Here is a 16,735-nt window from a genome sequence, read left to right on the forward strand (position 1 = left end):
GGTACCTGTCTTGTCCCTCCCTTCATCCGTGTCCTAAAGCTTTGGTATTGGTATCCCACAAGTATGGATGAATCCGTGGACTCGATACATCTTACAAGAGAAAACAAAATTTATGCTTACCTGATAAATTTCTTTCTCTTGTGATGTATCAAGTCCACGGCCCGCCCTGTTTATTTAAGACAGGTAGTATATTTTTATTTAAAAAACTTCAGTCACCTCTGCACCCTATAGTTTCTCCTTTTTCTTCCTAGCCTTCGGTCGAATGACTGGGGGGTGGAGCTAAGGGAGGAGCTATATAGACAGCTCTGCTGTGGGTGCTCTCTTTGCCACTTCCTGTAAGGAAGGAGAATATCCCACAAGTATGGATGAATCTGTGGACTCGATGCATCACAAGAGAGAAATTTATCAGGTAAGCATAATTTTTGTTTTTTGCATAACCAACACTGTTATATTAATATACTTTTTACTTATGTGATTACCTTGTATCTAAGATTCTGCAGACTGCCTCCTTATCTAAGTGCCTTTGACAGACATGCAGTGTAGTCAATCAGTGAAGACTCCCAAATAACTTCACGGGAGTGAGCACAATGTTATCTATTTGACACACATGAACTAACACTGTCTAACTGTGAAAAACTTTCAAAATGCTCTGAGCTAAGAGGCGGTTTTCAACTGTTTTAGAAATCAGTTTGAGCCGAGCTAGGTTTAGCTTTTCAAAAATACCACCAAGGGAACAAAGCAAATGTGATGATAAAAGTAAATTGGAAAGTTGTTCAAAATTGCATGCCCTATCTGAATCGTGAAAGTTTAGTTTTGACTTTACTGTCCCTTTAAGGTACTTGGTTATGCTGGCTAGAGAAAAGTTCCTTTTTTAAAAAAAAACACATAAAGCCTTACACATATTTATTTAAAGGGACATTATACAGTTTAAACATGTTATATTACAATTTCAGTTGTGTAGTAAAAAAACTTTCATGTATCTCTTGAATTTTTTTTACACCTTTTTTTAATTTAGCTGAAATTTTTTTCCCCAGTTCCGTTGAGTTTCTATAATAATATGGTCGCTGTCATATTGGAACCTAGATTTTCCTCTTATCTGTCTCCTGCTGAGGAGAATTGCAAACTGTAAAAAAAACAAAACACACAGGCAATGAGAATCCTTTCAGATACATTGTAACTGTGTTTGTACGTATATTGTTGTTTTGTACCACATACTATTTCCAATAAAACTGAATGGAAAATAAAAAAATAAACGGGCAATGAAAGATAATGTGTGTGTGTGTGTGCAAAATAGCCGTGTGGAAACCCTATTAATTACTGCCCTCTTCTTTTATTGCCTGTTTTATATCTTTATCTAATTGTATTCAGCAGAAGAGAGGGATAAAACATGGTGGCATCCATTACTTTGTATAGAAAATAAAATGCTTTATAGAACATAAACCATTACACGTGCATCTTAAATAGTTAAGCAACTAATATAGGGTAGATTATAAGTGGAGCACAAAATTGCTCTTTCGCGAGTGCAATGTTTGTGCTCCACTTAATAATACCAGCGCACGCAAATGTGTGCTGGCATTACAAGTTAAGCTCAAGTTCGCATTGCCTGGAAGCCTTGCGCTTACAAGAGAGCGATTCAATAGACTCCAATGGGAGCCTTGTTCTAATGCCAAGAGACACTGCAAAAAACAGCGCAAGGGGTTAAGTCGTGTAGCGTTGGGCAGCAAATAAAAATATATATATATATATATGAATATATACAGAGCATATACATAAATTAACAGTATAAACACAGTCACAGTTTCTGCTGCCAAGCCAGACCAGCGTTCCCCCTTTTGCAACTCCTCTGTCCGGGGATCGCTAGTCCGGCTTATTTGCAGAAAAAGTAAGTATTTCAAAATTTTTAAAACAAATGCTGCAATGTAAACTTTCATGAATGAAAGTGCCCCTGTTTTTAATAGTATTTCTCCAACATAGGTGTGTCCGGTCCACGGCGTCATCCTTACTTGTGGGATATTCTCTTCCCCAACAGGAAATGGCAAAGAGCCCAGCAAAGCTGGTCACATGATCCCTCCTAGGCTCCGCCTACCCCAGTCATTCTCTTTGCCGTTGTACAGGCAACATCTCCACGGAGATGGCTTAGAGTTTTTTAGTGTTTAACTGTAGTTTTTCATTATTCAATCAAGAGTTTGTTATTTTCAAATAGTGCTGGTACGTACTATTTACTCAGAAACAGAAAAGAGATGAAGAATTCTGTTTGTATGAGGAAAATGATTTTAGCAACCGTAACTAAAATCCATGGCTGTTCCACACAGGACTGTTGAGAGCAATTAACTTCAGTTGGGGGAACAGTTTGCAGTCCCTTGCTGCTTGAGGTATGACACATTCTAACAAGACGATGTAATGCTGGAAGCTGTCATTTTCCCTATGGGATCCGGTAAGCCATGTTTATTACGATTGTAAATAAGGGCTTCACAAGGGCTTATTTAAACTGTAGACTTTTTCTGGGCTAAATCGATTGATTATTAACACATATTTAGCCTTGAGGAATCATTTTATCTGGGTATTTTGATATAATAATATCGGCAGGCACTGTTTTAGACACCTTATTCTTTAGGGGCTTTCCCAAAGCATAGGCAGAGTCTCATTTTCGCGCCGGTGTTGCGCACTTGTTTTTGAGAGGCATGGCATGCAGTCGCATGTGAGAGGAGCTCTGATACTTATAAAAGACTTCTGAAGGCGTCATTTGGTATCGTATTCCCCTTTGGGTTTGGTTGGGTCTCAGCAAAGCAGATACCAGGGACTGTAAAGGGGTTTAAAGCTTAAAACGGCTCCGGTTCCGTTATTTTAAGGGTTAAAGCTTCCAAAATTGGTGTGCAATATTTTCAAGAGCAGTAATAAAGTGTGTTCAGTTTAAAATTTAAAGTGACAGTAACGGTTTTATTTTAAAACGTTTTTTGTACTTTCTGATCAAGTTTATGCCTGTTTAACATGTCTGAACTACCAGATAGACTGTGTTCTGAATGTGGGGAAGCCAGAATTCCTATTCATTTAAATAAATGTGATTTATGTGATAATGACAATGATGCCCAAGATGATTCCTCAAGTGAGGGGAGTAAGCATGGTACTGCATCATTCCCTCCTTCGTCTACACGAGTCTTGCCCACTCAGGAGGCCCCTAGTACATCTAGCGCGCCAATACTCCTTACTATGCAACAATTAACGGCTGTAATGGATAATTCTGTCAAAAACATTTTAGCCAAAATGAACCCTTGTCAGCGTAAGCGTGGCTGCTCTGTTTTAGATACTGAAGAGCATGACGACGCTGATATTAATATCTCTGAAGGGCCCCTAACCCAGTCTGATGGGGCCAGGGAGGTTTTGTCTGAGGGAGAAATTACTGATTCAGGGAACATTTCTCAACAGGCTGAACCTGATGTGATTGCATTTAAATTTAAGTTGGAACATCTCCGCATTCTGCTTAAGGAGGTATTATCCACTCTGGATGATTGTGAAAAGTTGGTCATCCCAGAGAAACTATGTAAAATGGACAAGTTCCTAGAGGTGCCGGGGCTCCCAGAAGCTTTTCCTATACCCAAGCGGGTGGCGGACATTGTTAATAAAGAATGGGAAAGGCCCGGTATTCCTTTCGTCCCTCCCCCCATATTTAAAAAATTGTTTCCTATGGTCGACCCCAGAAAGGACTTATGGCAGTCAGTCCCCAAGGTCGAGGGAGCGGTTTCTACTTTAAACAAACGCACCACTATTCCCATAGAGGATAGTTGTGCTTTCAAAGATCCTATGGATAAAAAATTAGAAGGTTTGCTTAAAAAGATGTTTGTTCAGCAGGGTTACCTTCTACAACCCATTTCATGCATTGTCCCTGTCACTACTGCCGCATATTTCTGGTTTGATGAACTGCTTAAGGTGCTCGATAGTGACTCTCCTCCTTATGAGGAGATTATGGACAGAATCAATGCTCTCAAATTGGCTAATTCTTTCACTCTAGACGCCTCTTTGCAATTGGCTAAGTTAGCGGCTAAGAACTCTGGGTTTGCTATTGTGGCGCGCAGAGCGCTTTGGTTGAAATCTTGGTCGGCTGATGCGTCTTCCAAGAACAAGCTACTAAACATTCCTTTCAAGGGGAAAACGTTGTTTGGTCCTGACTTGAAGGAGATTATCTCTGATATCACTGGGGGTAAGGGCCACGCCCTTCCTCAGGATCGGCCTTTCAAGGCAAAAAATAGACCTAATTTTCGTCCCTTTCGTAAAAACGGACCAGCCCAAGGTGCTACGTCCTCTAAGCAAGAGGGTAATACTTCTCAGGCCAAGCCAGCTTGGAGACCAATGCAAGGCTGGAACAAGGGAAAGCAGGCCAAGAAACCTGCCACTGCTACCAAGACAGCATGAAATATTGGCCCCCGATCCGGGACCGGATCTGGTGGGGGGCAGACTCTCTCTCTTCGCTCAGGCTTGGGCAAGAGATGTTCTGGATCCTTGGGCGCTAGAAATAGTCTCCCAGGGTTATCTTCTGGAATTCAAGGGACTTCCCCCAAGGGGGAGGTTCCACAGGTCGCAGTTGTCTTCAGACCACATAAAAAGACAGGCGTTCTTACATTGTGTAGAAGACCTGTTAAAAATGGGAGTGATTCATCCTGTTCCATTAAGAGAACAAGGGATGGGGTTCTACTCCAATCTGTTCATAGTTCCCAAAAAAGAGGGAACGTTCAGACCAATCCTAGATCTCAAGATCTTAAACAAATTTCTCAAGGTCCCATCGTTCAAGATGGAAACCATTCGAACTATCCTCCCTTCCATCCAGGAAGGTCAATTCATGACCACGGTGGATTTAAAGGATGCGTATCTACATATTCCTATCCACAAGGAACATCATCGGTTCCTAAGGTTTGCATTCCTGGACAAACATTACCAGTTCGTGGCGCTTCCTTTCGGATTAGCCACTGCTCCAAGGATTTTCACAAAGGTACTAGGGTCCCTTCTAGCGGTGCTAAGACCAAGGGGCATTGCAGTAGTACCTTACCTGGACGACATTCTGATTCAAGCGTCGTCCCTTCCTCAAGCAAAGGCTCACACGGACATTGTCCTGGCCTTTCTCAGATCTCACGACTGGAAAGTGAACGTGGAAAAGAGTTCTCTATCCCCGTCAACAAGGGTTCCCTTCTTGGGAACAATTATAGACTCCTTAGAAATGAGGATCTTTCTAACAGAGGCCAGAAAAACAAAGCTTCTGGACTCTTGTCGGATACTTCATTCCGTTCCTCTTCCTTCCATAGCTCAGTGCATGGAAGTGATCGGGTTGATGGTGGCGGCGATGGACATAGTTCCTTTTGCGCGCATTCATCTAAGACCATTACAACTGTGCATGCTCAGTCAGTGGAATGGGGACTATACAGACTTGTCTCCGAAGATACAAGTAAATCAGAGAACCAGAGACTCACTCCGTTGGTGGCTGTCCCTGGACAATCTGTCTCAAGGGATGATGTTCCACAGACCAGAGTGGGTCATTGTCACGACCGACGCCAGTCTGATAGGCTGGGGCGCGGTCTGGGGATCCCTGAAAGCTCAGGGTCTTTGGTCTCGGGAAGAATCTCTTCTACCGATAAATATTCTGGAACTGAGAGCGATATTCAATGCTCTCCAGGCCTGGCCCCAGCTGGCGAGGACCAGGTTCATACGGTTTCAATCAGACAACATGACGACTGTTGCGTACATCAACCATCAGGGGGGAACAAGGAGTTCCCTAGCGATGGAAGAAGTAACCAAAATTATTCTTTGGGCGGAGTCTCACTCCTGCCACCTGTCTGCTATCCACATCCCAGGAGTGGAAAATTGGGAAGCGGATTTTCTGAGTCGGCAGACATTGCATCCGGGGGAGTGGGAACTCCATCCGGAAATCTTTGCCCAAGTCACTCACCTGTGGGGCATTCCAGACATGGATCTGATGGCCTCTCGTCAGAACTTCAAAGTTCCTTGCTACGGGGCCAGATCCAGGGATCCCAAGGCGGCTCTAGTGGATGCACTAGTAGCACCTTGGACCTTCAAACTAGCTTATGTGTCCTCTCATCCCCAGGCTGATAGCCAGGATCAAGCAGGAGAGGGCGTCGGTGATCTTGATAGCTCCTGCGTGGCCACGCAGGACTTGGTATGCAGATCTGGTGAATATGTCATCGGCTCCACCTTGGAAGCTACCTTTGAGACGAGACCTTCTTGTTCAGGGTCCGTTCGAACATCCGAATCTGGTTTCACTCCAGCTGACTGCTTGGAGATTGAACGCTTGATTTTATCGAAGCGAGGATTCTCAGATTCTGTTATCGATACTCTTGTTCAGGCCAGAAAGCCTGTGACTAGAAAGATTTACCACAAAATTTGGAAAAAATATATCTGTTGGTGTGAATCTAAAGGATTCCCTTGGGACAAGGTTAAGATTCCTAGGATTCTATCCTTCCTTCAAGAAGGATTGGAAAAAGGATTATCTGCAAGTTCCCTGAAGGGACAGATTTCTGCCTTGTCGGTATTACTTCACAAAAAGCTGGCAGCTGTGCCAGATGTTCAAGCCTTTGTTCAGGCTCTGGTTAGAATCAAGCCTGTTTACAAACCTTTGACTCCTCCTTGGAGTCTCAATTTAGTTCTTTCAGTTCTTCAGGGGGTTCCGTTTGAACCCTTACATTCCGTTGATATTAAGTTATTATCTTGGAAAGTTTTGTTTTTAGTTGCGATTTCTTCTGCTAGAAGAGTCTCAGAATTATCTGCTCTGCAGTGTTCTCCTCCTTATCTGGTGTTCCATGCAGATAAGGTGGTTTTACGTACTAAACCTGGTTTTCTTCCAAAAGTTGTTTCTAACAAAAACATTAACCAGGAGATTATCGTACCTTCTCTGTGTCCAAAACCAGTTTCAAAGAAGGAACGTTTGTTGCACAATTTGGATGTTGTTCGCGCTCTAAAATTCTATTTAGATGCTACAAAGGATTTTAGACAAACATCTTCCTTGTTTGTTGTTTATTCAGGTAAAAGGAGAGGTCAAAAAGCAACTTCTACCTCTCTCTCTTTTTGGATTAAAAGCATCATCAGATTGGCTTACGAGACTGCCGGACGGCAGCCTCCCGAAAGAATCACAGCTCATTCCACTAGGGCTGTGGCTTCCACATGGGCCTTCAAGAACGAGGCTTCTGTTGATCAGATATGTAGGGCAGCGACTTGGTCTTCACTGCACACTTTTACCAAATTTTACAAGTTTGATACTTTTGCTTCTTCTGAGGCTATTTTTGGGAGAAAGGTTTTGCAAGCCGTGGTGCCTTCCATTTAGGTGACCTGATTTGCTCCCTCCCTTCATCCGTGTCCTAAAGCTTTGGTATTGGTTCCCACAAGTAAGGATGACGCCGTGGACCGGACACACCTATGTTGGAGAAAACAGAATTTATGTTTACCTGATAAATTTCTTTCTCCAACGGTGTGTCCGGTCCACGGCCCGCCCTGGTTTTTTTAATCAGGTCTGATATTTTATTTTCTTTAACTACAGTCACCACGGTACCATATGGTTTCTCCTATGCAAATATTCCTCCTTAACGTCGGTCGAATGACTGGGGTAGGCGGAGCCTAGGAGGGATCATGTGACCAGCTTTGCTGGGCTCTTTGCCATTTCCTGTTGGGGAAGAGAATATCCCACAAGTAAGGATGACGCCGTGGACCGGACACACCGTTGGAGAAAGAAATTTATCAGGTAAACATAAATTCTGTTTTTTACTGATTCATGAAAGTTTACATTCACTTTAATTTGTTTTAAAAATGTTTCTCCAACATAGGTGCGTCCGGTCCACGGCGTCATCCTTACTTGTGGGATATTCTCTTCCCCAACAGGAAATGGCAAAGAGCCCAGCAAAGCTGGTCACATGATCCCTCCTAGGCTCCGCCTACCCCAGTCATTCTCTTTGCCGTTGCACAGACAACATCTCCACGGAGATGGTTGAGTTTTTTGGTGTTTGTTGTTTATTCTGGTAAAAGGAGAGGTCAGAAAGCAACTTCTACCTCTCTTTTTGGCTTAAAAGCATTATCCGATTGGCTTATGAGACTGCCGGACGGCAGCCTCCTGAAAGAATCACAGCTCACTCCACTAGGGCTGTGGCTTCCACATGGGCCTTCAAGAACGAGGCTTCTGTTGACCAGATATGTAAGGCAGCGACTTGGTCTTCACTGCACACTTTTGCCAAATTTTACAAATTTGATACTTTTGCTTCTTCGGAGGCTATTTTTGGGAGAAAGGTTTTGCAAGCCGTGGTGCCTTCCATTTAGGTGACCTGATTTGCTCCCTCCCTTCATCCGTGTCCTAAAGCTTTGGTATTGGTTCCCACAAGTAAGGATGACGCCGTGGACCGGACACACCAATGTTGGAGAAAACAGAATTTATGCTTACCTGATAAATTACTTTATCCAACGGTGTGTCCGGTCCACGGCCCGCCCTGGTTTTTTTTTTTAATCAGGTCTGATGAATTATTTTCTCTAACTACAGTCACCACGGTATCATATGGTTTCTCCTATGCATATTTCCTCCTGTACGTCGGTCGAATGACTGGGGTAGGCGGAGCCTAGGAGGGATCATGTGACCAGCTTTGCTGGGCTCTTTGCCATTTCCTGTTGGGGAAGAGAATATCCCACAAGTAAGGATGACGCCGTGGACCGGACACACCGTTGGAGAAAGTAATTTATCAGGTAAGCATAAATTCTGTTTTTAGCCTTGACTGATATAATATTCTATAGCAACACAAAAGAAATCCTAATTAGAAGCTGTTTAGTGTCCCTTTGAGACATGTTTTTTTTTTTTTTTAATACAAAGGGGGTACCAAGAGATCAAAGTAAATTTGATATAAGTAAATTATTTCTGCCCTGTTTGAATAATAAAGTACGTTTTCACTTTCATGTGCATTTTTTTTAAAGCTTTCTTTAATTTCCCTTTTGTTACTGGGTAATTAAGAGTATAAGCATTTTTGTTTTCTTTTTTAGTGAGGTGGCTTTTGGCTACAAGGGTTTACAGATGTTGCTCTACTACAGTGCTGGAAATCTGTCTACATTGTTTCGCGTCCAATACAGCTCTAGAGTAAATGAGAAGTTTGATGCTGTCCAGGTAAAGTTTAGCATACTGAGCATATTGCTTCCATTCTGAACTCAGCATAATTGTAACTTATTGCTTATGTGCCTAGAACACTTCACATGATTATCATTTTTTTTATATGTTACTAATGTATCTTTATGCAGTTTACTACAGTTCTTATCACATAGTTCAAAGCTACACTTAAAGGGACATGACACCCAGAATTTCATGATTCAAATAGCATACAATTTTTAACACATTTTTAACACATTTCCAATTTACTTCTGTTATCTACTTTGCTTTGTTTTGTCTCCTTTGTTGAAAATATTACATAGGTAGGCTCAGAAGCAGCAATGGGAGCTAGCTGCATATTGGTGGCTGCACATATATGCCTCCTATCATTGGTTCACCCAATGTGTTCAGCTAGCTTCCTGTAGTCCAATGCTGCTCCTTCAACAAAGAATACCAAATGAATGAAGCAAATTTGGAAAGATGTTAAAAATTGTAAGGTCTATCTGAAATATTAAATGAAAATCTGAGGTTTCATAACCCTTTAAAGATTGCTATGTAAAAGTGAAGTCTAAATTAGCACAAAAAAGTATCACTGTTTTTTTTTTTTTTTTTACAAAATACAGCTTGCTTATTCTATTGTTTGTAGGAATATGATTTTTTTGTTAAACTTTTTCAATGCTTAATCACAATACTATATAGAGTTGCCCCCTGATGTCGGATAAAATAACAGGTGTGTATGTAAACATACAAAATAGTGTTTAAGACAAAAAAATTCTATATGGTCAGATGAATTGCATATAATGACAGTAAATAATTGTCCAGGATATTCACAGAGCAAAATCTTTAAAAGTTCATAGTACATCCTGGCCCAGGCTGCTCTCTGTGAGGGGGTATGGTTCAGCTCCCAAAATCAGCAATCTGTAGGTGACAAACATAAACAGGGGCGCCACATGGCCTAGCACAGTTGGCTAAGAGTAATGAAAAATGATACTAGGGAATGCACTCACATGTGATGTTGCACCAAGAGTATAAGGTGCAAATTAAGCAGACTGGATTCTCACAGCCATCCAGCAGACTGATCTCCCGCAATGCACCAGCAGCACAGTCAGCAATCTTCTGGCAGACCCACTGAGATCGGCTGCTGTTAAGTAGGAGGACTGCAGAGACCAGGATAGGTTCCTAACATCACATGTGAGGGCATTCACTATTATAATTTTTTTATAACTCTTATCCAACTGTACTATGCAAAGTGGCGGCGCCCCATGGTTATATTTTTAATGCACAGTTGAAAGTTTGTTTTAAAGGGGCAGTTTACCCAAAAACTTTCTCTCCTTTAAATTGTTTCCAATGATCAATTTTACAGTTTATAAATAGTTTCTTAGCCTTTATATTGGCATTTGAAATAGCTAATTTAGCCTGTTGTATCCCTATCTATACTGAAAGTTTCTATACCTAGGTATTGGGCAAGATTTATCAAAGTGATAAATAAGAAAATCAAAGTGATGAATAAGAAAATTCTCAAATTTGTCATAAAAAAAAACCTCACAAATGATATCACCATATTTATGAAAGGTTATGCTCCAATAAAGTCGCAACTTTTCATATGTGTTAACAAATTGACTCATAACCATTCGCAAGTCTTAAGTATATGCAAATAAGTTGTCTGGAAATGCCTAATTCTTGTATTAATCTCTATTGGCATTTTAAAATGACCGTATATATTCGCAGTTCTCATATATTTATGAAAAGTGGTGCAAGTAATATTCACTGCTTTTAATCGCGCCAATTTGTAGGTTGCGAGGAGTGAAAAATAAAGAGCGATATTGTTTTTTTGTCTGGAAGTTAATAGAAATATGTATTTTTCTTGCTGTATCTAGGGTTAGAAATTGCCCACAACAAGGCGCAGAACCTGAATAATAATATATTATAAAAAAGTAAAATAATAAGTGCAATGGAAATGAGTGTATTAAAAAGACCGAAAATGAGCTCTAAAAAACGGGCAACCTTCCTTAAAGAGACAATATACACTTATTTTCATATAACTGCATGTAATATACACTACTATAAAGAATACGATTCACAGATACTGATATAAAAGTATAAAACTGTTTAAAAACTTACTTAGAAGCTCTCAGTTTAGCTCCGTTGAAAAGGTAGCTGGAAAGCCCACTGCAAGTGGGAAATAAGACACTCCCCCCCCCTCTCCCTTCTTTTGCATATGAAAAGACCATTTTCACCAGCAGGAGCAAGCTGGATAAGGTGGCTGACCGTATTCACAAAACTTTGGGGGTTGGTTAGTAGTCTGAAAATCAGAGCAATGTTATTAAAAAAAATAAGCAAAACTATACATTTAAAAAAAACAAAAAAACCTTTATGGGTTATATAAATAGATCATCTACAAAACATTTATGCAATAAAAAAATGAGTGTATAATGTCCCTTTAATGAAAGAGAGCCAAAGAAGGGGCAAAATAACACTAACTTTAATATATAAGAAATAACATTCTTTTAAACAATCACTTGATTAAAACAATAAACCATTTACCGGTGTCTAAAATTAAGATTGATAAATAAAGTGAAAATGATATTTTCGCAAGAAAACTAGGATCAGCCATTCGCTTGACATCGCAAAAAAGTTTTGCCCCAAAAATGTCTCTAGAATTTTGATAAATACTGGCGACATTTCTGACTTCACACATTGCGAACTATTGCGAAAATAATCACGACTTTTTAGGCGCATTTTTTCGGGGTTTAATAAATTTTGCCCATAGGCTATTGAGAAACTATGTAAACACAGCCAACAGAAGAAGTTACACTCACAGTGGGAGATGGAAGAGATAAAGCTCTAAAGATAACACCAGAAATAAGATAACATCTGATCTGTCAGCAAGCCAAGCCTATTTTGATGGTCTGTGGTTTCAGAGAGCAAATCCAGCTATTTATTTTGTAAAAAGAAGCATAAATGAGCAATTTCTCATACATTTTATTCATTGAAGCTGGTATAACAAGTCTTGGGGAACACAGTCAGAACAAAACAATTTTACAGTTAACTGTCCTTTAAAAACAGGTTTTGATCTGATTTCGAAATAAGCTGGTGTTCATAAAATAATTGTTTGATAATATGGGTGTCAGTAACAGCAGGAGGAAAGTGCATTGTAGAAAAGAATCTTCAGTGTCTTTAGTTATGTAGTACAAGTACATATTTCCAAATCCGGAATTTCAACTTATTCGCAAATCACAGTCTTCTCTGCTTGTGTCTTTGGGATTTTTTTTGTTTTCTAAAATGTTTTCTAAAATGCAAATATTACCTTTCTGATTGCAGTACTGTACTATGTGTGCAAACATATTTAAAAATTTATATAAAACTACCTTTAGGTTGAATGTATCAGCTGTAATCCATGTAAATATTGCCTAAATGACACAATAGATATTGGTGTTTACATTTTGGTTCTATCCTCTCTCTCCAAGCTGTCTCATTTTAAAAATGCAAATATTCCAAAATCCAAACCATTTTCCGGTCATAAGCAGTTTGGATAAAGGGTTTTCTACCTGTATTACTGTTATGAATATTACCTTTATCTATAAAAGTATATTATGTGAAATGGTGCAAAGTACAAAAACTTCACAGTAAGCAATTATATACTGACAAGCAGCACTAGCTAATAGCTACAGATTAATACTGAAAAATAATATATGTGTATGTGTACCTGAATATATAAGTAAATACACATGATCAATTGTACCCCTATATTATATAGCACAGACATATGTGATTAATATGCATATACCTGTCACGAGTGAGTAAAACCAGGTATTCTCAAATGTCCTATTATCAGGTACACAATGATTTAGTACCTGAATGGGGTAAAATTCAACTTATAAAATATTTGAACATTTATTGGTATATGAAAATATCAAAAGTCAGTCAAGCAATGCCCACTTGTGTGTACAGTCTATGTCCCTTTAAGTGGTTGCAATGCTGCATCTCCACGAAACAAAATAAAGTGAAAAGTTTGCAGTTTCTTTCTTCAAGCATCCACATAAACCAAGTTATTGTATAGTATGTGGTTACTGTCAGAATTAATCCACCAGATTGTTTCAGAATAACTTTATTTTTGTGTATGTATGTGGCCTATTAGAATATATGCAGCAACTGCATAATAAATTATTGTGCTGGTTTTTGGTTGATTAAACATCATGGTTGTGTCTGTATCAGACCTCCATCGCGTGGATAAGGTATTTGATAGACATCATGGATCCATGAGGAACACTTGGCACAGTATGAGGATGGCCCAGAACATGGTGGTCTCTTTAATGGTCATCTCTCTGTTTAAGATTGACACCTATAACAAAAGAAATAGCACATTAAGTATATTTCTATAAAGTAATGTCACATCACATCTCTACTTGCTATGAGATTTGAAACCTGGAAAATATATATATATATATTAAACATGCAACATTTTGTCATTACATCATATTAATGCTTCACTTGGATGCAGTTTTCACATATTAAGTATGATATTGTCATATCTGTCACTCTTTTTCAGCAAGAATAAGTTGATACCTGGAATAAAAATAAAACAAATCATCCTTAGTTAATAAGCAGATTTGTATCAAGCCATAGTCCTTTAGAATATATTTGTAAAATAATAATTGATTAGGATATCATATCCATTTGCAGTTACATAGATACAGGGGTATATTAACTATACCACTTGTTTATTGTCATATTAGTTTGTAATACAGTTCCAAACAGATGATTAGTATCAATAATCACCCCTCTAGATATTTCTGAGCACTGTAACTATTAAAGTATAATACTCAGAATATATGGTAAAAAAAACATTTCATCCATTGGTTTAATTGAGCAAGTAATATAAGCTAGTTTTAGTTTCAGACTTAGCAAGAGCTTCATATTTACCTTCAGTTTGATTCTCTATTTACTTTGGCCTAGTAAAGAAAACATCCTAGAGTCATGTTTGACCCTGGACTAATTTAAGTTCCTAAATATCAGGAGGATTTATGTTATCGGCTATGCCTTAACTTTATTAGCTTTCTTTTAACAGGCTTACCCAATTCTAAGGACCCTTTTCAGTTTTGCACTTTTAGACTTTTGAACCATATACACCCTATTAACCTTAGGCAGGGTATTCCTTCTAAAGGGGACTCTGCAACCCTGAGCAAACTTTAGGTACGGCATTTCAAGCCTACATTGTACCTTTCTCACCCTCTTTATACCTAGATGGGTTTTTACTGGTAAAGTACCTTTGTGCTTTTGGAGAAGCTTACCTCCTCGTATACTCTTCATGGAACACCTCTCACCAAAGCCTAGTTTAGCTGTCTTAATCTTACTTTCTTGCTCTGAGTATATTACAACTCTTATAAGATTCCCTTCCCCTAATGGTATATTATAGGGAATCCAGTTTTTCACCAGTAGGAGTATGATTAGCAAGAGGCCTAGTTATTAAGCTAGGCCTATAGATGTATTTAAGTTTTAGGTTAATAACCTTTTTATGTGAAGGAAAAAAAAATACTACTTCCCCCTCTAGGTTTGTCTCCCAACTAAAGTATAGAAAACCAGGTACTACCTGACGTCATCAGTTCCAGACAGGACATTTGACCTCACTGCACAACTGAGGAATGTAGATCTCTTCTAGCAGCCTGCAACTTCACGTTACCCTTAATTCAGGATAAGAAGGCTTATAAGTCTCATGAGAACACCTTTGTTCTGTTAAACAAATAGGGAAAATTTTATTTTCTGTAGTAGCAACACAGTTCCCTGCAAAAACTGTATTATTAAGACATAGACTCATCCAGTCTTGTCCCTGTAAAAGAAATCAGTTTTGTTAGATCAAAACTATAATCAGATAAGTTAGCAAGTTATGTAAATTCAGCAGAATCAGATAAAATCTTGCATTCTTTGTTTGCTGTCCCCTATTGCCTTAATTAGGGGTGTTTATTTGTAGACACTTATTATAGACCACAGCTTAGTTGTTAAGAGCAATAAAACTTAATACAGTTGTAGTTGTTGACTGGTTAGTAGCCAAATAACTATATATTTGTTAAAGTGTCACTTAAATTAATTCATTAAATAATATCTCATTTAATTATTGAACTCTGGGGGGGGGGATGGTATTTTAATAACAAAGAGTTCTGTGAGATTCAGTTTGACAGCAGACTGCCACTGAACGAAAATGATCAGTTTTAAGTTGGATTCTGTGCCAGAATATAATATAAATACTTGGGTTTTTTTTGCAGTTAGCAATTTATAGTTATCATTCTTTATAACATAGAACACCAGTACTGCCGCTTTAAATGTAAAGTACAAATCTTTCCCTCTGCGACAAAGCCAAACACAAGAGAGAACTTAAATTTACATTAAAACCTGATAAATGCTAATTATTTCAACAAAAAATAATAATTAATAGAGCCTTTGAAATCTCAGCAGTGCCTCCAAATATAATGTTGTGAATATTATCCTTATTATAATTTTTATTATTATTTTCTCCTGTTAAGTGTAGTCAGTCCACGGGTCATCCATTACTTATGGGATATTAACTCCTCCCTAACAGGAAGTGCAAGAGGATCACCCAAGCAGAGCTGCTATATAGCTCCTCCCCTCTACGTTACACCCAGTCATTCTCTTGCACCTAACTAATAGATAGGATGTGTAAGAGGAGTGTGGTTATTAAATTTAGTTTTTTATTACTTCAATCAAAAGTTTGTTGTTTTAAACAGCACCGGAGTGTGTTGTTTCTTCTCAGGCAGTATTAGAAGAAGAATCTACCTGAGTTTGTGTATGATCTTAGCGGACGTAACTAAGATCCATTTGCTGTTCTCGGCCATTCTGAGGAGCGAGGTAACTTCAGAACAGGGGACAGCGGGCAGGGTTCACCTGCAAAGAGGTATGTTGCAGTATATTATTTTCTAAGGAATGGAATTGACTGAGAAAATACTGCTAATACCAATATAATGTAAGTACAGCCTTAAATGCAGTAGTAGCAACTGGTATCAGGCTGTTATGTATGTGTGTTGGCACTAAAGTATTTCTGGGGAATGGCACTTCACTAAGAAAATACGGTATACATATAACTTATAGCCTTTCTGCAGTGATAGCGACTAGCAACAGGCTTTTATTATTATTTCATATATTTAAAACGTTTACTGGCAGGTTAATCGTTTTTGTCTCTGAGGTACTTGGTGAAAATTTATGGGCATTATTTTCCACTTGGCTGTCGTTTATTTTGAATAAAATCAGTTTACTGGCTTCCCCACTGCTGTATTATGAGTGGGAGGGGCCTATTTTGGCGCTTTTACTACGCATTAAAAATTCAGTCACAGTCTTCCTTATTCTCCCTGCATGATCCAGGACGTCTCTACAGAGCTCAGGGGTCTCCAAAACTAGTTTGAGGGAGGTAATCACTCACAGCAGACCTGTGAGACTGTGCTTTGACTGTGATAAAAACGTATTTATTTGATTTGTCAATCGATTTTTTGGTATTAAGGGGTTAATAATCCATTTGCTGATGGGTGCTATCCTTTGCTAAATTAATGCATTTCATATGAAAAATTGATTGCTATAACTAAACCGGTTCATTGTTATATCAAAGTGACATTTTTT

General features: G+C 38.9%; 1 protein-coding gene across 4 annotated transcripts in view; it reads left to right on the forward strand.

The window, feature by feature from the left end:
* The window catches only part of HAT1 (histone acetyltransferase 1), a 253,113-nt gene that overhangs the window by 126,162 nt on the left and 110,216 nt on the right, over positions 1-16,735 (forward strand). For all 4 annotated transcript variants that reach the window (XM_053698434.1, XM_053698432.1, XM_053698435.1 and 1 more), the window contains exon 4: positions 9,013-9,133. In XM_053698434.1, the coding sequence (XP_053554409.1) occupies positions 9,013-9,133 (121 nt within the window). The remainder of the gene's footprint in view (positions 1-9,012; positions 9,134-16,735) is intronic.

Source organism: Bombina bombina, chromosome 1 (assembly GCF_027579735.1).
Source record: "Bombina bombina isolate aBomBom1 chromosome 1, aBomBom1.pri, whole genome shotgun sequence".
NCBI classification, from domain to species: domain Eukaryota; kingdom Metazoa; phylum Chordata; class Amphibia; order Anura; family Bombinatoridae; genus Bombina; species Bombina bombina.